This window comes from Bufo bufo, chromosome 4, assembly GCF_905171765.1.
Source record: "Bufo bufo chromosome 4, aBufBuf1.1, whole genome shotgun sequence".
NCBI lineage: Eukaryota > Metazoa > Chordata > Amphibia > Anura > Bufonidae > Bufo > Bufo bufo.
In genome coordinates, this window is record NC_053392.1 from 169,222,577 (window position 1) to 169,247,671 (window position 25,095).

A 25,095-nucleotide genomic window follows, 5' to 3' on the forward strand; every position below is an offset into this window, starting at 1 on the left:
TAGGCTATTTATAGGACTGTGACATCACAGGGACTGGCTGCTGATTGGCTGCATGCATGGCATTGTGGGTGATCCCTCGTTCCCAGTTCCTTGCTCCATGTCCTAACACGTGCAGCAGCCATTTTAGGAAAAAATGTGACGAAGCGTAAGGAAATTCGGATTCTGTGCGTATCGAATTTTTCCTGAAATTTGGATCGAGTTCCACTTCGTCAACTTTGATTTGCTCATCTCTAATTATAGTAATAGATCTTCCTTTGCGATGTATAAGATGTTTTTTAATCACAGCAATTTCTATTACTATGTACCTGTTCTATGGAGAATCTTTGCAGTGCATGCTACCATACTACCACACATACTATTGGTAAAAGAAAAAAAAAGTTCTAGAATTGATAACACACCCCACTGACACATAATATAATCTTCATTTCCACGTCCTGTTTACTTCAATTGCTAGTTTTTCCTGATAAACCAGTATACAAAATACTATGAAATCTACATTGCACCACAGGCTTTTTTCTCCCTGGCTGTGACGCTCTGCACTGCGATTGGACAGTGCTACAGCTAGGGGAGAAGGAAATGCCCACAGACAAAGACTGCGTCTCCTTCCCATTGCTCCGATGCTCAGTATTAACATACTGAGCGGGGAAAATACCAGTGGGCACAGCGTGGCGTAGGAGCGCTATTTTAACAAAACAGGCAGGGTACCCCACAAGTACAGGTACTTATCTCAATTAATAAAATACGGTGAAAGGTCCTCTTTAACCCATTGTGCTTCATATGTTATCCCACTGGATAACCCCTTTTAATAAAAAAAAAACAGGGAAAGATGAGAATGGTAGGAGATAACAACTGGAGAGTTATCTTCATAACGGAGGACACCAAAAAAAATATTAAAGGGGTTGTCCCACGAAAATTATTCTACAGTTTTCAAACCTGCAGTTGGATCGGAATACTTTTTTAATTACATGTAATTGAAAATTTTGCATAGTCACTTAGATATTCAATAAAATGTATCTGTATAACACCACCTGCTGTTTGTTTTCTTATTTCTTTGTCCCGCTCACTGAGAAGGCCGTACATGCTCAGTTCCATCCTTCAACTGCCTCCTGAGCTGTGATACGGAGAGCATGGACACGCCTCCTGAGCTGTGATAGGGAGAGCTTGGACACGCCCCCTTAGCTGCAGCAGAAAATACACTCCCCTTGAGCTGCCAGCCTGATATAAATCTAGCAGAGAAATGAGTGGGGAGATCTCTGGATCCATGTGAGGTACAGGGCCGGTTCTAGCTTTATTAGAAAGAGACTGTCATGTACTATATGATGTCTGATTTTCATTTTTTACATTAGTCATGGGATAACCCCTTTAATTGGAAAGTGATCTGTCTTCCATATGTAACTCACCCATGGTTGTAGGGTTGTGGATGTTGGTGGACATACAATAACACATGTAACCATGTTGTAGTGTAGATAAACTCTAATAATAAAATAGGGAACTCTTTTACAGACACAATACTAAATATTCTCATAAGATACCCGACAAGAAGGCTTTAACGGGGTTAATCAAGAATCTGACAGACCTCCCAGAGTAGCTGACCTGCTGGATTCGATGTGTAATGTCTCTTCCTCTCCACATGCGTCGATGGCGGAAGACACATGACAGCTGCAGCCAATCACAGGATGCAGTGGTGATCTGCTCACCTTGTGTCACTTGACCAGTTGTCATGACACAAGGGGAGCAGGTCAATGCTGTGGTCTGGGACCAGACGAAGCACTGAGGTGCGAAACGGCCGTCGCCTAAACTCAGCTGGAGCACGTTTTGTATATTGTCTGCTCTCTACCAGGAATAAAAGAATCTGTTTCAGCTCATCAGCGGTGAGTGCCGTCCTTTTGTCTATTATTTGTGCAATGCTGTGGTCTGTGATTGGCTGCAGTGATCATGTGTTCCACTGTTGAAAGATTTTGATCTCAGCGCAGCAGGAAGACGAAGACCCGGCCTGTGAGCGTTAGACATTGAACCCAGTGGCAGGGACCAGGTAAGTTTTATCTCCACTGAGGGTCAGCCAGTCTGGGAAGTCTCTCTGACTCTTGGTTAATCCCTTGAAGTAGTCTTGGTTTCGGTTATTTTGGAAAACTGTATGTAGAGCCTAAGTACCAAACACCCACAGGCAGAGATACCAAAAGTAGTGCCACGAAGCAGATTTCAGATTTAATTTCCAATGGACTTATAGAATTTGGAGACAAAATCTGATGTGGGCCACAACTCCACATTTTCCTTTGCACTACTTTAGACAAATCTCTTCCATAGCTTTTAGGTCAGGTTTACATAGTGCTCCCCCACCCCCACACACTTTTGGCAACTAACGATGCAGTAGGAAGATCATTCCTGGACGAAAGAAACGGCAGAATAAACACATCTAAAGTTTTAAAGGTGCATTTTTGCTGTCACCCTCCTGGTGAAGGAACCTTTCTATGTTAGAATATAACATTTGCAGTAATTTAAGTTATTTTAGACTTATGAAAAAACAGCTATGGCTGTACAGTCAGATAGTTTTAACCACTTCAGCCCCCATAGCTTAAACCCCCTTAATGACCAGACCACTTTTTACAATTCTGCACTACACTATTTTCACGGTTTATTGCTCGGTCATACAACTTACCACCCAAATGAATTTTACCTCCTTTTCTTCTCACTAATAGAGCTTTCATTTGGTGGTATTTCATTGCTGCTGACATTTTTAGTTTTTCTGATATTAATCAAAATAGATTGCAATTTTCTCAAAAAAGTGTATTTTTAACTATTTCTGGTAAAATTGGTCAAATATAATTACATTTCTATACAAGTTTGTGTCAGAATTTATTGTGCTACATGTCTTTGATTAAAAAAAAATCCAATAAGTGTATATTTATTGGTTTGCGCAAAAGTTATAGCGTTTACAAACTATGGTACAAAAATGTGAATTTCCGCATTTTGAATCAGCTCTGACTTTCTGAGCACCTGTCATGTTTCTTGAGGTGCTAGAATGCCAGGATAGTATAAATACCCCACAAATGACCCCATTTTAGAAAGAAGACACCCCAAAGTATTCGCGGAGGGGCATGGTGAGTTCATGTATGATTTAATTTTTTTTCACAAGTTAGCGGAAAATGACACTTTCTGAGGAAAAAAATAAATAAATAAAGTTTCCATGTCTGCTAACTTCTGGCAAAAAAAATTTAAATCTCCCACGGACTCACTATGCCCCTCAGTGAATACCTTGGGGTGTCTACTTTCCGAAATGGGGTCATTTGTGGGGTGTGTTTACTGTTCTGGCATTTTTGGCGGGGCTAAATTGTGAGCAACCCTGTAAAGCCTAAAGGTACTCGTTGGACTTTCGGCCCCTTTACGCACCTAGGTTGCAAAAAAGTGTCACACATGTGGTATCGCCGTACTCAATCTTAAAGGTACTCATTGGAATTTGGGCCCCTTTTTTTATACAAAGTTGTCAATTTACAGAGATATTTCTCTCACCCAGCATGGGTATATGTAAAAATACACCCCAAACCACATTGCCCTACTTCTCCTGAGTACGGCGATACCACATGTGTGACACTTTTTTGCAGCCTAGGTGCGCAAAGGGGCCCAAATTCCAATGAGTACCTTTTAGGAGGGCATTTTTAGGCATTTGGATTCCAGACTTCTTCTCACGCTTTAGGGCCCCTAAAATACCAGGGCAGTATAAATACCCCCCAAATGACCCCATTTTAGAACAGTGTTTACTGTTCTGGCATTTTGGGCGGGGCTCAATTGTGAGCAACCCTGTAAAGCCTAAAGGTACTCATTGGACTTTCAGCCCCTTTATGCACCTAGGCTGCAAAAAAGTGTCACACATGTGGTATCGCCGTACTCAGAAGAAGTAGGGCAATGTGTTTTGGGGTGTATTTGTACATATACCCATGCTGGGTGAGAGAAATATCTCTGTAAATTGACAACTTTGTATAAAAAAATTGAAAAAGTACGGTGTTACCACATGTGTGACACTTTTTTGCAGCCTAGGTGCGCAAAGGGGCCCTGGTTGGCTTCATTCTTTTATCTATTGGGTGCCACTCTATTTAGGGCAGTGAAGGGGCCAGGTTGAGGTCCTGAGGGATGCACTTTGACACATTAATGACTAGGATAGTTGAGTAACATCTTTCAATGCCAAGTGGTGGAAGGTCATAGTGAATATGGAGTAGAAGGAACAGAGGTTGTTCATGGGGTTGTGAAGGACAAAACTGTGGTAAAAAGAGATGAAAAGTGAAACCTAAGAACAGTTTCATTCATTCCAGAAAGGGAAAGAAACGTAGCTGTTGGTGAAGAATCCCATATTACGATGATGTCACAATCTCACCCTCATCACTATATCCGGTAATCCGGCAGTGCAGAACTTCTCTGCATACAATACTACTAAGCAATAAAAGGGCAATTGTGAGGTTGTTTAAAGCCTTATAAAACCTAGAATTGACTGGAGAACAGAAGTGTAAAGTGAAACCACCATCATCCTTGCCTTGTTTGTATAAACTTCATTTACATTTAGTGATATCTGCCACCATTTAAGGCTGTTATTACACAGCTTGATGCGGCAGACAATTGTCAGGTGGTAAGCGTTCCCTCCCGGCAATCACCTGCTCGCTAGCGGAGGAGACTGTCACTATGTCATCGCTCCTCCCCATGCTGTGTAGTGGTTTGCCGGTGGCAGATCGTGATTAGACACCAAGATCTGCCGCCGGTAAACAATAATTTTTTAACGTGTCAACTCGTTCATCAGGCAATAGGCGGCAGTATTACACTGGCAGATGAGCATGAATGCTCGTTAGCGATTATCTGCCGAAAAAGTGGTCAGTGTAATACAGATTTTACAGTATTTTTATGTATGTTCCTTATATATGTTCCTTATAAATCTAAATGATTAACTATGAAAAGCATTAGTGCAAGATAACCAAAATGGTATTTACAAGTCACATTTGCATAACTGGGTAGACTTGCTTAGTTGAAAATGCTACAACATATCCTCATACTTCTTTGTGGTGGAGGGGCGATGTCTGTTGTCCATGAATATTTGATTTTTAATTATATCACTTTTTATATTTGCTTTTGAGCTGGAATTGTTCGAGCTGTTAAATCCAGGTACCAGCTTTCTAAAAGGCTCGCAAAGCATGACGTAGATAATTGGGTCCATTAACACATTGGTGGCTGTAATCCACAGAGTGGTTTCTTTAGCTACATACAGCAAGTTTTCCATCCTGCAGTCTTATATGATTCCAACTGACTGAATGTATATGGCAACTTCAGGAAGTGGAAGGGGGCAAAACACAGGAAAAATACAGCAACCACAACAAAAACTTTAAATCCTGCCTTCTTTCTTGATGCTTTGCCTTTACTCTTGGATTTAATGTAGGAATCAAAGACCTTCTGCTAATTATTGCATAACAAAGGGTGATGGAAATGAAGACAAACCAAAAAAATGATCATACAGATGTAGTTTACAGCTTCATGCCACTTAATCCCGAGTGGTGTCTTTAGATAGGTACAACTTAGAGTACTTTGTGGGGTTACTTTTTTACTTCTCAGAATTGTATTTGGTAGTGATAGTAAGAAGATGACTATCCAGACTGCAGCTGAAATGTTCTTTGCTTGGGTCACATTGTCCATCCAGTTCTGGCCAAATGGTCTTACAATCTTTAGAAAACGGTCCAGTCCAATGAGCCCAAGTAGTATTATATTTATGTACATAGTTATATAAAATATGACTGCAGAAAAGCGACAAACAAAAACTTTCAGCTGCCATGGTCCTATGCCAGAATCTGTGATAATCTTGAAAGGTAACATCAGGGTCATTATGATGTCCGCCACTACAGTGTTTTTAAGATAAACAATAAAAACACTTTTGCTTGGCACTTGAAAGAAAACCCAGGCAGACAGGGAATTCATTATTAGTCCTAGAAAGAATAGTGTATAGAATAAGGAAGACAATATGTGTGACTGAGACATCGAGAGGACAGTTTACAGACTTTGAGTCATTGTTGGTGTTGAGTGCTTCTGTGTTCATGGCTGTAAAATAAAGAAAATATATTATTGTAGACTTTACTGTGTACATACATCCCAACACCTGAATCCCTATTTGTGGGACAATATTAAATTAGAAGCAATTTTTACCTAGTCACTAGGTTGATTATAATGAGTAGCTTGGTGGGGTCCAACCACTGGGACACTCGTAGATTACCAGAATGAGGCATCTCTGTCCCGACAGCAAGACCATGGGTAGGAGGAGTTTGAATGGAGTGGCAGATGACAATTACCCTGCTGCTCCACTCAAAGTTTATGGTTATGTCAAATATAGCTAAACTCCTTTCTGGGCCCAGGAATGTTCTATCCCATTTGAGGTCCATTTCAATGTAACTATTATATATTTACATGTAGTGTAACTAGTGCTATCGTGTGGCTTTCAATGCCAGTGGACATCATGATGCTGCTGTCTCTTACCAATGTACTGTATTTGACTTGGATCTGACTTTTATTCTATACATTCATACATGTTCTATACTTTCAAGATAGTTATGTAGTTAATACGGTTGAAAGAAGTCATAAGTCCATCAAGTTCAGGCAAGCGATAGGTGGGGACACGAATTTTAGAAAAAGAGGAGTGAGACCCAGATTTCTACACATTTTCATAAGCATTAATGTCATTTACTTTTAAGAATTCATCTAAGCTGTATTTGAAACTGCCCACTGGTCCTGCTGTGACCACATTCTGAGGTAGACTATTCCACAGATTCACAGTTATTACAGTAAAGAAGCCTTGACGCCTTTGTAGACTGAACTTTTTCTTCTCTAAATGGAGGCAGCGCCCCCTTTTTTTTAAGGGATTTTACATGAAACCGCTTTTCACCATATTTTTTGTATGGCCCATTTCTGTATGGCCCATTTCTGTATTTGTATAGGTTAATCATGTCCCACTGAGACTAAAAAATGTAATTGTTTTTAATCTTTCCTCATAAATAATACCCTCCATGCCCCTTATTAGTTTAGTTGCTCTCCTTTGTACTTTTTTCAGCTCCAGGACATCCTTTCTGTGGACTGGTGCCCAGAACTGAACTGCATATTCCAGATTATACCACACCAAAGCTTTATAACAGTATGCTGGTAGCCTTAGAAGCAGTGGATTGACATTGTATGCTGTTATTTAATCTATGATCTACAAGTACACCCAAGTACTTCTCTACAAGTGACTCTCCCAGTATTACATCCCCTTGGACACATAATGCACATAGATTACTACTACCCAGATGCATCACTTTACATTTATCCATATTGAACCTCATTTGCCAAGTTGATGTCAAAACACTCAGAGTGTCCAAGTCAGCTTTGAGTTTTTGGACATCTTCCATTGACGGCACAGTACTACAAAGCTTGGTGTCAACTGCAAAAATAGAAATGGTGCTATTAATCCCATCATCAATATTATTAATAAATAAATTTAATAATAGGCGACCCAGCAATGAACCTTGGGGTACACCACTTATAACCCGGGACCATTCTGAATAGGAATCATTGACCACAACTCCTTGGACAAAGTCCTTCAGCCAGTTTTAAATACAATTACAGATTATACTTTCTAAGCCTATAGACTTTATTTTACCTATTAAACGTCTATGAGGGACAGTATCAAAAGTCTTTGTAAAATCCAAGAACACAACATCCATAGCTGTCCCTCTGTCCAGGCTACTACTCACCTCCTCATAAAAATAAATCAGGTTAGTCAGACAACTTCTGTCCTTGGTAAACCCGTGCTGGTTCTAACTTATGAAATTATTAATAGTCACATACTTCTGTATATAGTAACTTAAGAGTCCTTCAAATATTTTCCCCATAACATAAGTTAAGCTTACTGTGTATATAATTACCTGTGGAGGACCTAGAGATTTTTTTTTAATATGGGCACCACATTTGCCTTGTGCCAGTCACTTATGGCACTGTACCATTCCCTAGAGAATCTCTAAAAATTATGAACAGGGGCACAGCAATAACTGAATTGAGTTCTTTAATAACTCTAAGGTGTAATCAATTTGGACCTGGAGCCTTGTTCACATTTACATTTTTTATCGTAGCTTGGACCATATATACAGTTAGCCAGTTGAGTATATTACTGGATGTAGTAACAGCCCTGGCACCACTGATATCAGCTCCATTCTCTTCTTATTTTTTAGTTGTCTTCCTTTTCCTTATCGTCAGTGACCCCTCTTTACTGTTATTTAGGGGAGCTACCTGCTCTGACCTTTGTTTTTTAGCATTTATATATCGAAGTAATTTTTGGGGATTTGTTTTGCTCTCTTTCAGCACCTGCTAATTATTTTGTATTTTTACAGAGTTTATTTCTTTTTGTACAGATCTCTGTAAATTTCAAAGGCTACAGCTGACCCCTCAGATTCATATTTTTCAAAGCATCGCCCCTAGTGGGAGCTTCTACAAACTGGCCCATAGAGTAGTCCTGCAGCAAGTTGACGAATCTTCTCCCCTTTGCAGTTGAGGCAGAACCAAGACACCAGTCAATATCTGGGAAGTTAAAACCTCTCATGACCACCATACCATCCTGTGCAGCCCGCTCTATTTGGTTTTACAACCTACTGTAACTTCTGTCTCCTCTGTGATGTTAGGGGTCTATAGATTTCACCAAGTATTATTTTTTTTAGAGTTTATTTCCCTTTGTTATTCCAACCATAAGGTTTCATCATCCTCACCCAGATCATGTTGCTCTTCCTGTACGTAATATTATTATATTTTCATATCTTACTGTTAATACCTCTTGATTTCATGCTTTTATCCTTTTCCTGCCTTCACTAGTATATGTTTGTTACAGTAATTGTGTCTTGTCAGATCCATTAGCACACCACAGGGTTTGTTTAATGCATCCTGTAGTCAGTCTATGGACATCAGCAATATTTAGGAGAGAATTATAGAAATAAGGTCTCAAGTAAACCAGACGCAGGGGAGATAGTCAATAATCCCATAAAAAAAATGTTGTTATGGAATAAAATCACGATAGCACAGCAAAGTAAGAGACCCAAGGGACTTTGATGAATTGTATGTGCACGGAGAATGGGCATTGTGCCCAGTTATATGTCTGTTACTTTGCTGTGCCATTTTGGTGTGATATAGGAAGTCATAAACAAGTTCCCTAATTTACCCTAAGGAATGCCTTACTTGCTTATAGCCAAATATAATTGTGTTGTTACATTGTTTTATATGGCAGCACCATTTAAATGTTCAGGTCACATGTTGATACAATCAGTTTAGCAATACAAAAAATATTCAGTCTGTGTGTGTGGCACTACACCAAATTATATACACTCATTGACAAAAAAATAATGCACCAAGAGGGAGTTGCTGGAATTGAATCAAACATTGTATGTATGAATGTAATTATGATATATGTAAATGATTACAATATTAGACCAAAAGGATAGGTTTCTCAGGCTGTTTCTCTCTGGAATTTGGTGCAGTGAAAAGGCAGGCGTAGAACATCAAACATTTTTGTATACTGAGTGCAAAGGATGAGTTACAGTATATCCAGCTGTTGTCTACAAAGGGCAATGTCTCTATCCCCAGATGATGAGGTATTGTGGCAGGCAAGGTGGCAGACAATAGCACTCTAGAGTAGTCCTTCTCTTTCTCCTGATTTCCTTTCACTAAAAGCAATAAGATGACACTTGTGGCCATAGGTGTCCACTTGTGAACTGCATTTTGAGTATGCCTGTCTTGAACTGTGATGATGGGTGTGTTAACTTGTAAACCCCTCACCTGCAGTGGAGTCTCTATATCTGTAGTGCTGATCACTATGCTGTCTGCAAACGCTGTAGCTTACAGAACTTCTGTGACCTGGGACCGTGCAGTCTCCCTGGAGAAGTGGTCCTCACAGACAAGTTGGATCTCTGGTTCTGAAGGCCCTTGGTGCTGGAGCAGATGGATGTTCTCTCTCACTCAAGGCTTTCCAAGCTCTGGAACTCTCTAGAACTCCCCTTCCTGGCAGGAAGCAGGACCAGCCCACTCCCACTAAGAGGGGAGGAATTAAATTCCTAATGCCAACCATACCTTATTATTCCAGAAGCATATGACAGATACATAAAACGTAATATGAATATTAATACATAAACAATTTGCAGATACCTCAGGTCTGGGGTACTGCAGAAGGATAAGGCAGGCCATGGATCACACATCAGACAGAATAAAGGTGGAGATTTATTAAAACTAGTGTAAAGGAAAACTGGCTTAGTTGCCCCTAGCAACCAATTGTTTTCCACCTTTCATTTTCCAAAGGAGCTCTGAACAATGAAAGGTGGAATCTGATTGGTTGCTATGGGCAACTAAGCCAGTTTTCCTTTGCACCAGTTCTCATAAATCTCCCTCAGAGTTCTTCCTACCAGCAGTTTAGCACTTTAGTAAGTTCTTCTTTGTCTTCTCTCTGCGTCTGTGGTGTGTTTTCAGAGAGGCGGAATAACATTATAACATTTCCCATCCTATAGTTGGTATTTCTCAGTTTCCCTTTAAATCTGATGAGGCCAAGTACAGGTCAGGCTATGGATGCTGTTGTCCTGTCTGTGCTCTCTGAATGCTTCTTCACCTTTCCAGGGATCTCAAGTCTCCCGGACGTTCAGGGAGTCTCCCGCTATTAGATAGCGGCTCCCTGACACCCGCATGTGAAACAAAATATCCCGGAAAGGTTTACGGATAGCAGAGCAGAGAGATAAGAGAAGTGACAGGACACACAGCTTAGATTACAGGTTGAATTAACCCTATAGGGTCAAATTGGCTTCTCAAGGAGATATATATGTTAAAGGCATCCCTTCTTCTGTCTCATTCAGTAGCTATATAACTATTGAGAGAGATGTATTTTTTTTAAATACATTTACACATTTAACCCTCCATTTTAATTATATTATTTACCCCAGTGTTAAATTCACACCCCCTGCATGCTTGTTTTTTTCCTACCAGTGGGGTAGATAATTACACACAGGGTTATAAAGAATAAACTTCCTGACTCAGCGAGTCAGCAAGTGAATCGAAGCATCCGCGCATGCGCATTGCGCAACCTAAGCTTCGGTTCACTTGCTTCTTGTCAGCTCAGCGAATGAACCGATTCATGTGAAAGATCCGAACTTCCCATCTCTAGTTTACTCGCAGTAAACCTTTCTGGCAACCTGTAGCAGTGTCCCCTTCTCGGCGCGTGCGCACAGTGCAAGAAGAAGCCGATGCCAGCAGTCCGCAACGGCGCATCAGGCTGAGCCTGTGCGCACGCGCGGGATCTCAAAGTGGGAGGAGGGGGAGGGAGGGAGAGGGGGCACTGAGGAGTAGAAGGCGGCGCTGGGCACGAACGGCGATGCGTGTGGCCGGGCACCATGCATCCACAGACCTCCCCTGCTTGGGCACCTTAATTCAGTGATTGACAGGTTAGTAAAACCTGTTTTTCCGCAGAATAAAGCCACAAATAGCTTTTATAAGGCCACCTTAGAAATCAGAATGCTACCCTGGACATGAGCAGATGTTTAGCTCACAGGGCTTATAGGTGGTGACAGAATCCCTTTAATCATATATATAAATATGATAATTTGGGGCAGGGTAATGAGCCCAGTCCTCCACACCATAGAGCAAAGTGTGCAGATACTGCATATGTCTGGAAAATGTAATAAAAAGTTTGTGAAAGAAAAAAAAAGAAAACCTCCCTGAAATGAGAAGTGTACCTCCCTAAAATGAGTTTTTGCAGGTTGGGATGTCTTCCTTTCACAGCTCTACATGTGTAACAGGGAGGATTTTTCTCATTGAATCCTTTAAAAGCCTCTTAACTGAACCAAAGACACCTTAAAAACATATACTGTACATAATTGCCTGTGTTACAAGATGATCCGGTGCTTGCTTAAAAGCTAATGCTTCTTGCTTAGGGTACTTTCACACTAGCGTTTTTCTTTTCCAGCGCTGAGTTCCGTCCTAGGGGCTCAAATCCGGAAAAGAACTGATCAGTTTTATCCCCATGCATTCTGAATGGAGAGTAATCCGTTCAGGATGCATCAGGTTGTCTTCAGTTCAGTCTTTTTGACTGATCAGGCTTTTCAGAAAACCGTAGCATGTTGTATTTTTACCTCCGGCCAAAAATCCTGAACACTTTGACTGAACGCCGGATCCGGTCTTTTTCCCATTGACTTGCATTAACGCCGTGTGTTCAGTCAAACCGGATCCGGCTTTTGCATGTTAAACCCGAAAAATGTGAAAAAAAAGTTAAAGTACATAAATGGCGGATCCGTTTTTTTGTGATCAAAATCCTGATCAGGATTCAAATGTAATCCGTTTTCACACGTTTTTCCGGATCCGGTGGGCAGTTCCGGTGTCGGAATTGAACGCCGGATTAAAACAACGCTAGTGTGAAAGTAGCCTTAGGGTACTTTCTCACTTGCGTTGTTTGATTCCGGCAGGCAGTTCAGTTGCCTGAACTGCCTGCCTGATCAGGCAAACTGTATGCAAACGCATGTCATTTTTTCTTACTGATCAGGCATTTTTCAGACTAATCAGGATCCTAATCAATCTGAAAAATGCCTGATCAGTCTGAAACATGCATTGCAATACGGGATCCGTTTTTCCGGTGTCATCCGGGAAAACGGATCCGGTATTTATTTTTTTCTCATTTTTAGGACGGATCCGGCATTCCGGTATTTTGAATGCCGGATCCGGCACTAATACATTCCTATGGAAAAAAATGCTGGATCCGGCATTCAGGCAAGTCTTCCGTTTTTTTCGCCGGAGATAAAACCGTAGCATGCTGCGGTTTTCTCTTTTGCCTGATAAGTCAAAATGACTGAACTGAAGACATCCTGATGCACCCTGAACGGATTACTCTCTATTCAGAATGCATGGGGATAAAACTGATCAGTTATTTTCCGGTATAGAGCCCCTAGGACGGAACTCAATACCGGAAAAGAAAAACGCTAATGTGAAAGTAGCCTTACCTGGATATGGTTTGTGGTGTTTTGGGTTTATTTGCATCAACAAAATGGAAGTCATTGATCAGATATGCATACACTTTCCATACAGTAAATATTTCCAGAAAATAACACTTTTCTGCAAGGAAGAAACTAAGACATTTATGAAGATCCATCTTGCGCAATCATTTTTATTTCTTTTTTTAGTTTCCTAGTTGTAGTTTCCTCCAGTCCATATCACTCAATCGGGACAATCATCTTCTGTGTGTCCCCCATGCAGCAGTGGCTCAGCAAAAAGGAAAGTGACAATGGTGGCCGCGTACAGTAAATATAAAAAAAGTTTGGTAAATGTCCGCAATATAGAAGAGTTAAATGTTTGCATGAAAAGCTTGTGTCATACTGAAGATATCCCCCTCACAGTGCTGCTTTATATGATACAGTACAGTATACTCCTGCATATTGGGGCATATGCTGCACAACTCATAGAGACGGTAGGGGGTATGAAGCAGTATGAGGAGTTTGTGCTGCTTTGGAGGGTGGAAAGGAACCAGTGGTGTCTGTAGTAACCTGTGCAAAGACGAGCCATGGCTGGAAGAAGTCTTCATGGAGGTCTGACCAGATGTAATGGAGATAGAAGGACCTCCATTAGAGAAATGCTCAGCTGTGAGTTATCCGATATAATTGCATATTTTGTCTTTATATTGGATGAGTATTGTATTTTTCTTTTAGAGTCTGCACTGTGATGCCAACAGACCACTATATTGTCACTATATGGTGGTATCCTTGCCCTTGTATACTGTTTTTATATTCAACTACAATAAGTGGTAATACATATGTGGTTATCGTGTGATGGTGTTATATCAGTATGTAGAGGTACAGTAATATTGAGTAGTTGTGTGCAGATATTATTTAGTCTTTGCATGGTTGTATTTTAGTGTGTACTACTGGCTTGCCATTCACTATGGATTCAGATTCCAGTACATCATGGTGTCTAGCACATTCTCGTTGTAGGTCAAAATTACACTCCTCAACACTGAAATTGTAGCACCAAGATGGACAAGCCATAAGGTTATGCAAATCGAGGAAGTGTCACTAAGATCTGCAGATGATTGAATTTTCAAGCACCTAGCTCTAATCCGTGGCATGTGGGAGGGGCATAAAAGCCAGATTGAAAACAAAGATTTTTAGCCACATGAAACTTCAAAGATCAGATCAAGTTGTGTAGGATGATTGTTTGATGCCTCCTGTTGATCAACATGCTAGTTATGTCTACTTGTCGAAAAAAAAATGAGAGGGACAGAATCCTTGAACTGAGAGATCTTGGTTTAGCACTCGTGCGTAGGATCAGATGTCAGCACTATTCAGTGTTGCATTTACCAGTGATTAGGAGAACAACAAGGAAATGGAATGACAGCAAGAGGGGCACAGAGGCGAACATCTGCACAGACAGATGGTCTGATTAGAAGAATGGCACATAGTGATCCATTCTGTACTGCAAGTGAAATTGGCATCTAGAAGAATGTGTTTGCACAACACTGGGCAAAACATTGAGCCACAAGCCTGACGTCCAGATACAGGTGTTCCACTGACCTCACTCCACCACTGTCAAAGGCTATCATGCACAGCAAAAAGTCAATGGAAGCTTGAATGGAGATTTTTTATTAATCTTTTACATATCATTAACATGTCTGTCGATCCTGTGATTTCCATAAGTCCACGACTTTTCCTTCTTGCATAGCAAATTCTGTGTTGAGGAGTGTAGAACCAGATTCTGCATTCTATTTTTCCAGTACAGTTTAGGGAGTTACCATGAAAAACAAATTGTCTACTGTGGGGCCATAGGAAATCGACCATACTCATGACATTTTATTTAGTCTTTCTCTGAAAGAAGACATTTATGGCTAATGCTTCGACTACATAGAAACCTTTCTCAAGACCTGTGTATCAAGGCAATACATCCCATAGGTAATGAATGGCATCACACCTAGAAACTGCACATATACAATATACAACCACTATGTCAGATGCTTCGTGCTTTTCTAGTTTGAGAGTTGAGGAACATTATAAATGATAGAGGAAGCCTATTAATACTTGCTTCTATTGGTTTTGCCAGAGCAGTGCTGTTTCTTTCCTAACTGAATATAATTCTTTCCCACTGGTAATTTATAGTTATCTCTCTAAGATATGTGACTGTCAGAGGAATTACTCATCTTTATGGCAGACTTTTATTTATTAGACTTTTACCTGTTCATAATTTCCACGGTAAGCCAAGTGTTACAATAGCATGGCTCCCTTCTTCCCGTGCGTACAGACGCCAGCTTCCATTCTGTGAATTAGAGCCATTGTCACAGTACTGCAAGGGTTAACCTTATCTTGATCTGTAAGCTCTTGGCAGGCCATTTCTAAATGCTCATCAGCCTAGGCAATATAAATGTGCTGAGCAATTGCTATCTCTAGATCTTACTAGATCCTGCTAGAGTCTTTAAAAGAGCTACATCTATTTGCCCTACGTAAGGCTAAGTGTCTAAAATTATGGATTTATATTTAACCTCCAATGTCTAACATGTGACAAATACAGTACACCGATAAGGCTACATTTTAAATATTTATTCATTTGCTTGAACAATTTATCAAAAAAAACATTGGCAATTAGAGACTGGAAGCAACAAACCTCTGGACATGAGGAGAAGAATGGGGCATTGAACAGCCAAGCAATAGAAACTGACTAGGCCACCAAATCACTGAACCCCAGAAAAGGCATCACACTACTAAACCTCGGAATGATTTAGTCACTAAACTGGACGACAGAAGTCAAAGTAATGAGAACCAGGAATGAACTAACACATATAAACTGTACATAATTGAAATGGACTGGTGACAATCCTTTCAGAAATGATTTAACACCAACAACAACAGGCTGCAAGAAGGCGTCAATTTTTTTTTTACGTCTATGCATTATGGGATTTTCTGTTTCCTGTTTGAGGTTTGCAAAATAAATAAATAGATAAATAATTGAGTAAATAAAACAAAACGAGAAGAACAAACTAAGAATAAAGAATCATTAAGCAATGTGGACAGGATGGAGCCAGCGTACTGCTGAACGGTACACAGACGGAAGGAAACCAATCACTGGAAAACAAGGACTGAAAGCAGCAGATATCCTCCCTTGAATACTATATATACTGTATGTTACTATATATATATTGTTACTAAGCCATTGATTGACCATTGAACATGCTTATGATAGTTTGGCATCATTTTCTGAGAGGCTAATTCAAATGGCAGCACTCCACTCCTGCGTTATTTATACTGTATAGTGCTAATGCTGGAAGTGAAATGACTCACTTGCTTATAGTTACTATCCAGGAGGTCATCTGGCTTCTTATTTCACATGGTTGATTTCAGAAGATGTCACTAGAAGAGTGTAGAAAGGGAAGAAAATTAGCTCTTAACAAGCTCTGCCTCTAATGCCACAAGATGTAAGACAGATATCCTATAAGTCAATGTTCAACCCTTAAAACAGACCTTGAGACATGACTTGGATATTAAATAAGCCACCAGATCATTGGCAGACAGCTGTTTCAGGGTGATTGCCCCATATCAGAGAGTACTGGCTTAACTGCGTGAGAGGCCTAAGTCGGGATTTGGGGAGTTCTATCTCATCTTGGTGAGAGAGCCCCTTAATCAGCGTGAGGAGACTTGTAGGCCATACATGCTCCTCTGGAAATCTGGGAAGAAAGGGATCCAAATGAGATCCTAACAAGCTCTGCTTCTAATGCCACCAGATGTAAGGCAGCTATCCTACCCTTTAAATAGGCCTTAAGACATGACTTGGATATTAAAGGGGTTCTCCGGGACAGATAAAAATGAAAATACAGAAAAGACATGTTCTAATAAATAAACTCTTAAATGTCTTTAAATATTTATAGTGACTCCTTTTAGTCTAGAGAAAGATCAGTCAAGTAGCTAAAATGGCGGCTCTTGGATTTATGATCATAAAATCCATCCTTCTCGCGACACTGCAGGACAGCCGTTGTGAGAAAGCAGAGCACAAAAGCACAGAGCCCTATGTAAAGTCTGCCGTTCTCAGCACTGTGAAGCTGTATATTATGTGCAGATGACGGCTCTGATGTGTCTCAGAAAGGAGTTTACCTCATCCCATACTCGGAGACTGAAGGGTAGGAATGAGGAGCAGACATGCTGCTGTTGGAGAGGAGCGACTTTAGAAAACACCTCAGCCTGCCAGTACAGGATGAAGAAACTCCTTTTCTGAAGCACAGTGACACAGCGGAGCAGTTATCTCAGCCGTCATCTGCACATAATATACAGCTTTATCGTGCTGATAACGTCATACTTTACATAGGGCTCTGTGTTTTGCTTTCTCACACCGGCCGGCCGTCCTGTCACGAGAAGGATGGATTTTATGATCATAAATCCAAGAGCCGCCATTTTAGCTACTTGACTGATTGTTCTCTAGACTAATGGAGCCATTATAAATAATTAAAGACATTTAAGAGTCTATTTATAAGAACACATTTTTTCTCAGTATTTTAATTTTTATCTTTCCCCGAGAACCCCTTTAAATAAGCCAGCAGACAGCTGTGTTGGGGTGATTGTCCCTCAGCATTGCAGAGCGGGGAGTACTATTTAAAGGGTCGAACATTGACTTATAAGATAGCTGCCTTACATCTGGTGGCATAAGAGGCAGAGCTTGTTAAAAGTGTTGAGCGCAAATATTCGAATCGCAAATTTTAATTGCGAATATCGCCACTTCGAGAATTTGTGAATATTTCGAATATAGTGCTATTTACTCGTGAATAGTGTTAAATATTCTAAAGCAAATTTATTACATTTCCGATTTTCGCAATCAAGTAAACAATGACTGGAGATCACGAATTCTCGAATTTGCTAATTTATGGCGAATATTCGGCAAAAAAATAGCAAAATATTGCGAATTGAAATATTGCCTATGCCGCTCATCACTACTTGTTAAGAGCTCATTTGCATTCCTTTCTTCTCAAAATTCCAGAGGAGCATGTATGGCCTATAAGTCTCCCGTGTAGAGGGAGAGAGAAGAGGAATAAACCCCCCCAAAAAAGGAGTGTTAGTCGCAGACTCTTTTGGATGGAATCCAAAAAGGTCTTAGAATAACTGCAGGGCGCGGAGATAGGAACATCAAGTGTTAAAGAAAATGGTGGGAGGCTGCCAGTGGTGGGTAAATATGCAGCAGGAACTGCTGCATATAGTAAAGGACAGAAAAAAATTGAAAAAACCAAGCCACAGCGAGGGCACCAATCACCTAGATTTAGTTTTTGAGAGTAAGATAAGGTGCAAGAAAAGGTAAAATACCAAAGGATGGTGTCCGAAGCATAACAATATAAAACCAATCGGTGTATAAAAGAATATATAAAAGTAAATATATATATGAGTGACTCACTTCACTGAGGAGATAGTTTATGGGATAAGCTCAAGACACCCATAGGCTTAACTCCCGTGCCAGGATCGCTTGTAGAATCTCAGGAAGAACCTCAGTCACCACGGAAGGCACTTCTGGAAAATTCCCTTTATTGGTATCAAGGCTCAACGCGTTTTGGGTGTTACTTAGCAAGTACCCCCTTCCTCAGGAGCAGTCAATATACAGTACATATACAATACAATCATAAGTATATAAGGATGTGTCAAATATATGGGTTTTATATACCTCTGTGTAGTGTGTGCCAGCTTGAAACATGCATGTCGGGAGGCGGGATGGGGGGATTACGTCACTTCCGGTTTCGGGGAACATGCTTTTCACAGTGGAACGCATGCTCGTTTTTGTGTGGCTAGCATAATTTATTACTAAGTAACATAGCTATTTATATTCTAATATGACTAATAAAAACCAAGGACGTGCCTGTCGTAGGCTAATGTGGGGATTAAGGGAATTTGGGGAGGTGTCGGGGCTCGGCCGAGATCGGAAGTCCGTGACTTCAGGTCGATGGAACGCATCGGTGGAGTGCAGAGGCCAGCCCACATGTAATATGTCTCCAATTGTATTATATTTATGTATGAAAAATATATCAACCTAATTTGGTAATCCTCTCCAAATCTAGTGTATGCTTATTTGGAGTAAAGAACACCCGGAGGACTCATCACCAGGATTCAACAAGAGTTATATAAAAAATGAATAATGCGATTTATTTTCAGTCTTCATAGGTTAATTACTTACAGAAATAGTTTAGGAAAAGTCTTAATGTCCTTGAAGTATCATTGTTAAAGGTTAGGAATCTTCAGGCTCTATGTGTCTTTATCTCTAGCCAGTAAACACCCCTAACAAAGTGAGTGTAAGAAGACAAACCCCTTGTCTGTCTCTGTCAGTCATTTATACCATAGATACAGGCGTGTCTTAACCATTGTATGTGCTTCTACATGGAGACTTTAAAGGGCTTCTGTCACCCCACTAAAGTGATATTTTTTTTTGGGGCTAGTTAAATTAGTTATATAGCAATATATGAAAATATAATTGTGTTACTTACATTGATCCAGCAGTTTATTCAAAAAACGAAGTTTTATCATAAGCAAATTCGGTCTCTACCAGCAAGTAGGGCGGCTACTTGCTGGTAGCTGCTGCAGAAATCCGCCCCCTCCTCTTGTTGATCCTCCTCATCTCAGGCGCTCTGAGATGAGGAGGCTCGTCTCCTCAGAACTCCCTCAGTGCGCCTGCGCCGATGACATCACCGAAATAGAAGACGTCATCGGCGCAGGCGCACTGAGGGAGTTCTGAGGAGACGAGCCTCCTCATCTCAGAGCGCCTGCGCCGAATCAACACAGGCGCGCGATTTTTGAAATGCCGACAGGGCTGGCCGGAGGAGGAGATCCCGGCTGGCCCTGTCAATCAACAAGAGGAGGGGGCGGATTTCTGCAGCAGCTACCAGCAAGTAGCCGCCCTACTTGCTGGTAGAGACCGAATTTGCATATGATAAAACTTTGTTTTTTGAATAAACTGCTGGATCAATGTAAGTAACACAATTATATTTTCATATATCGCTATATAACTAATTTAACTAGCCCCCAAAAAAAAAATCACTTTAGTGGGGTGACAGAAGCCCTTTAAATATAGATCTTGACGTCCTCATACAGACCTCCCATCGTCCATGAACATTACTATAGATGGTGTCAGTGTGTAGTGTAATACATACCTTATATTAAATACCAATTAATATTATATCAAATATTATTTAACATTTCCCCCTCTTGAGGGTGAGATAATCTTTTCGAACACACAACATCAAATTTTACAATTATCTTGGACTCTTCATTCTTATTTTCTTCTTTATAAATTAATTGTCCATCAATTATTTATTTGACAACACAATAATATTTGCTGAACATATGGTAAACTGTGATTGAATACTAATGAAATAAATGTAAGAACTAATCTAATATCTAGGCATCTTTTTCTCATCATCTTCCTCTGGTCTCGTCATGATCTTGATACTGTAATTTCACTTATTCATCTTAAATTTGACTCACATAAAGTCTATGATAGGATTGATAGAACTCTATGTGGATGATGTGCAGCTCTTCAATTGAATTGTATCATATTTTCCAATGATGTTCATGTACGAGGTTTATCACTTCTTACTACTTGTGGTGACACAGCTTTCCTGAGCACAGATTTTAACTTACATATCAGGAATTCCTTGGTCTTCTTCAGAAGCGTCTGTGAACAGTTGTGACTTCTTTGTCATTCCCCTTCTTTCTCACCAGTTATAATTTGGTAGAACTTTATAAGGAATTTTAAGTAACTGTCCATTCAGCCTCATATGAAGAATTTCACGCTCTCAGCATGATTGTTGACAATCAAGTAAAATGAATGTAGTCCATTAACAAAGCTTTTAACTTTAGTATCACAATTAGCAGATTCCTGAACTTCACAGAGGTGTTTATGGCAATCCAATGGAATAGCTTTTTCAGAAAAAAAAAAACAACCTAGGGTGAACATAGGCACTAAATATCTCACTACTGAAAACCCTAACTATTCTAACTCTAAATCACTTACTGAAGCTCTTCAGCACTCGCTCTCCTTGAGCTCAATTCTCCATTTGGATGCCAGTCCTTTCTGTGTGGGCAGAACTTTTTCTATGAACTTTCCCTCTGGAGTTGTCTATGGACAGGTGTGCTTCAGGTACTTTTCATCCTTGTCTTGGGTCACTCTCCAATGCCCCTTATCTTCACACCTTTCCCAGAATCTAACACAGATTTGTTTACCTCCAAGTCTTTTCCTATGCACAGCAGTCTTTATGTTTATAGACTTCATGAATATCACAGCCTCTAGAAAACATTAAATTTCCTGTTGACTTAATCTGGTCTTGATCGAAGATATCTTCTTCTTTCCTATTACTACACCAAAGTTGGTGATTAGAGCTAACCTATATTATCACAGTGTACCATACCATTCATTTATTACCATATTATATTTCAACATAATATTGATGTTTATATATTATTGAAAATATTATCCACATTAAAGGTGGAAAAAGTTCTGAAATTATTTATCTTTGTCAAATCTTTTTTACATCACAGAAACCTGACATTTTAACAGGGGTGTGTAGACTTTTTATATCCACTGTATATGGTAATAGATTATGTATAAAACCTATATAGTGACAACATATATAATGACATTTATATTTAAAAAATAAATAAAGAAATAATAATAAATATATATATATATATATATATATATATATATATATACACACTCACCTAAAGAATTATTAGGAACACCATACTAATATGGTGTTGGACCCCCTTTTACCTTCAGAACTGCCTTAATTCTACGTGGCATTGATTCAACAAGGTGCTAATAGCATTCTTTAGAAATGTTGGCCCATATTGATAGGATAGCATCTTGCAGTTGATGGAGATTTGAGACATGCACATCCAGGGCACGAAGCTCCCGTTCCACCACATCCCAAAGATGCTCTATTGGGTTGAGATCTGGTGACTGTGGGGGCCATTTTAGTACAGCGAACTCATTGTCATGTTCAAGAAACCAATTTGAAATGATTCAAGCTTTGTAACATGGTGCATTATCCTGCTGGAAGTAGCCATCAGAGGATGGATACATGTTCTCATTCTGTTTACGCCAAATTCGGACTCTACCATTTGAATGTCTCAACAGAAATCGAGACTCATCAGACCAGGCAACATTTTTCCAGTCTTCAACAGTCCAATTTTGGTGAGCTCGTGCAAATTGTAGCCTCTTTTTCCTATTTGTAGTGGAGATGAGTGGTACCCGGTGGGGTCTTCTGCTGTTGTAGCCCATCCGCCTCAAGGTTGTGCGTGTTGTGGCTTCACAAATGCTTTGCTGCATACCTCGGTTGTAACGAGTGGTTATTTCAGTCAACGTTGCTCTTCTATCAGCTTGAATCAGTCGGCCCATTCTCCTCTGACCTCTAGCGTCCACAAGGCATTTTTGCCCACAGGACTGCTGCATACTGGATGTTTTTCCCTTTTCACACCATTCTTTGTAAACCCTAGAAATGGTTGTGCGTGAAAATCCCAGTAACTGAGCAGATTGTGAAATACTCAGACCGGCCCGTCTGGCACCAACAACCATGCCACGCTCAAAATTGCTTAAATCACCTTTCTTTCCCATTCTGACATTCAGTTTGGAGTTCAGGAGATTGTCTTGACCAGGAACACAACCCTAAATGCATTGAAGCAACTGCCATGTGATTGGTTGACTAGATAATTGCATTAATGAGAAATAGAACAGGTGTTCCTAATAGAGTTGAGCGAACACCTGGATGTTCGGGTTCGAGAAGTTCGGCCGAACTTCCCGGAAATGTTCGGGTTCGGGATCCGAACCCGACCCGAACTTCGTCCCGAACCCGAACCCCGTTGAAGTCAATGGGGACCCGAACTTTTGGGCACTAAAAAGGCTGTAAAACAGCCCAGGAAAGAGCTAGAGGGCTGCAAAAGGCAGCAACATGTAGGTAAATCCCCTGCAAACAAATGTGGATAGGGAAATGAATTAAAATTAAAATTAAAAAAATAAAAATGAACCAATATCAATTGGACAGAGGTCCCATAGCAGAGAATCTGGCTTCACGTCAGCAGAGAATCAGTCTCTTCATGCCATAGCAAAGAATCTGGCTTCATGTCAGCAGAGAATCAGTCTCTTCATGCCATAGCAGAGAATCTGGCTTCATGTCAGCGCAGAATCAGTCTTCATGTCATAGCAGAGAATCAGGCTTCACGTCACCCACCACTGGAACAGGCCACTGTCACACATTTAGGCCCCGGCACCCAGACAGAGGAGAGCGGTCCCGTAACAGAGAATCTGGCCTTATGTCAGCGCAGAATCTGTCTTCATGTCATAGCAGAGAATCAAGCTTCACGTCACCCACCACTGGAACAGGCCACTGTCACACATTTAGGCCCCGGCACCCAGACAGAGGAGAGCGGTCCCGTAACAGAGAATCTGGCCTTATGTCAGCGCAGAATCTGTCTTCATGTCATAGCAGAGAATCAAGCTTCACGTCACCCACCACTGGAACAGGCCACTGTCACACATTTAGGCCCCGGCACCCAGACAGAGGACAGAGGTCCTGTAACAGAGAATCTGGCCTTATGTCAGCACAGAATCTGTCTTCATGTCATAGCAGAGAATCAGGCATCACGTCACCCACCACTGGAACAGGCCACTGTCACACATTTAGGCCCAGGCACCCAGGCAGAGGAGAGAGGTCCCGTAACAGAGAATCTGGCCTTATGTCAGCACAGAATCTGTCTTAATGTCATAGCAGAGAATCAGGCTTCACGTCAAACACCACTGGAACAGGCCACTGTCACACATTTAGGCCCAGGCACCCAGGCAGAGGAGAGAGGTCCCGTAACAGAGAATCTGGCCTTATGTCAGCACAGAATCTGTCTTAATGGCATAGCAGAGAATCAGGCTTCACGTCACCCACCACTGGAACAGGCCACTGTCACACATTTAGGCCCCGGCACCCAGACAGAGGAGAGGTTCATTCAACTTTGGGTTGCCCCACAATATAATGGTAAAATGAAATTAAAAATAGTATTGAATGAGGAAGTGCCCTGGAGTAGAATAATATATTGTTAAGGGGAGGTAGTTAATATCTAATCTGCACAAGGGATGGACAGGTCCTGTGGGATCCATGCCTGGTTCATTTTTATGAACGTCAGCTTGTCCACATTTGCTGTAGACAGGCGGCTGCGTTTGTCTGTAATGACGCCCCCTGCCGTGCTGAATACACGTTCAGACAAAACGCTGGCCGCCGGGCAGGCCAGCACCTCCAAGGCATAAAAGGCTAGCTCTGGCCACGTGGACAATTTGGAGACCCAGAAGTTGAATGGGGCCGAACCATCAGTCAGTACGTGGAGGGGTGTGCACAGGTACTGTTCCACCATGTTAGTGAAATGTTGCCTCCTGCTAACACGTTCCGTATCAGGAGGTGGTGCAGTTAGCTGTGGCGTGGTGACAAAACTTTTCCACATCTCTGCCATGCTAACCCTGCCCTCAGAGGAGCTGGCCGTGACACAGCTGCGTTGGCGACCTCTTGCTCCTCCTCTGCCTTCGCCTTGGGCTTCCACTGGTTCCCCTGTGACATTTGGGAATGCTCTCAGTAGCGCGTCTACCAACGTGCACTTGTACTCGCGCATCTTCCTATCACGCTCCAGTGTAGGAAGTAAGGTGGGCACATTGTCTTTGTACCGGGGATCCAGCAGGGTGGCAACCCAGTAGTCTGCACAGGTTAAAATGTGGGCAACACTGCTGTCGTTGCGCAGGCACTGCAGCATGTAGTCGCTCATGTGTGCCAGGCTGCCCAGAGGTAAGGACAAGCTGTCCTCTGTGGGAGGCGTATCGTCATCGTCCTGTGTTTCCCCCCAGCCACGCACCAGTGATGGGCCCGAGCTGCTTTGGGTGCCACCCCGCTGTGAACATGCTTCATCCTCATCCTCCTCCACCTCCTCCTCATCCTCGTCCTCCTCGTCCTCCAGTAGTGGGCCCTGTCTGGCCACATTTGTACCTGGCCTCTGGTGTTGCAAAAAACCTCCCTCTGAGTCACTTTGAAGAGACTGGCCTGAAAGTGCTAAAAAT

At 41.3% G+C, this 25,095-nt stretch overlaps 2 protein-coding genes across 2 annotated transcripts in view; one reads left to right on the plus strand and one right to left on the minus strand.

Moving 5' to 3' along the window:
• Positions 1-25,095, plus strand: part of MED12L (mediator complex subunit 12L) — a 692,480-nt gene that overhangs the window by 354,338 nt on the left and 313,047 nt on the right. The gene's annotated exons all lie outside the window — the stretch shown is intronic.
• LOC120997810 (P2Y purinoceptor 13-like) lies at positions 4,788-6,045 on the minus strand. Its single transcript, XM_040428101.1, is given in 2 exon segments — positions 4,788-5,268; positions 5,271-6,045. Coding segments are annotated over 2 exon segments (990 nt in total). The 5' UTR covers positions 6,007-6,045; the 3' UTR covers positions 4,788-5,014.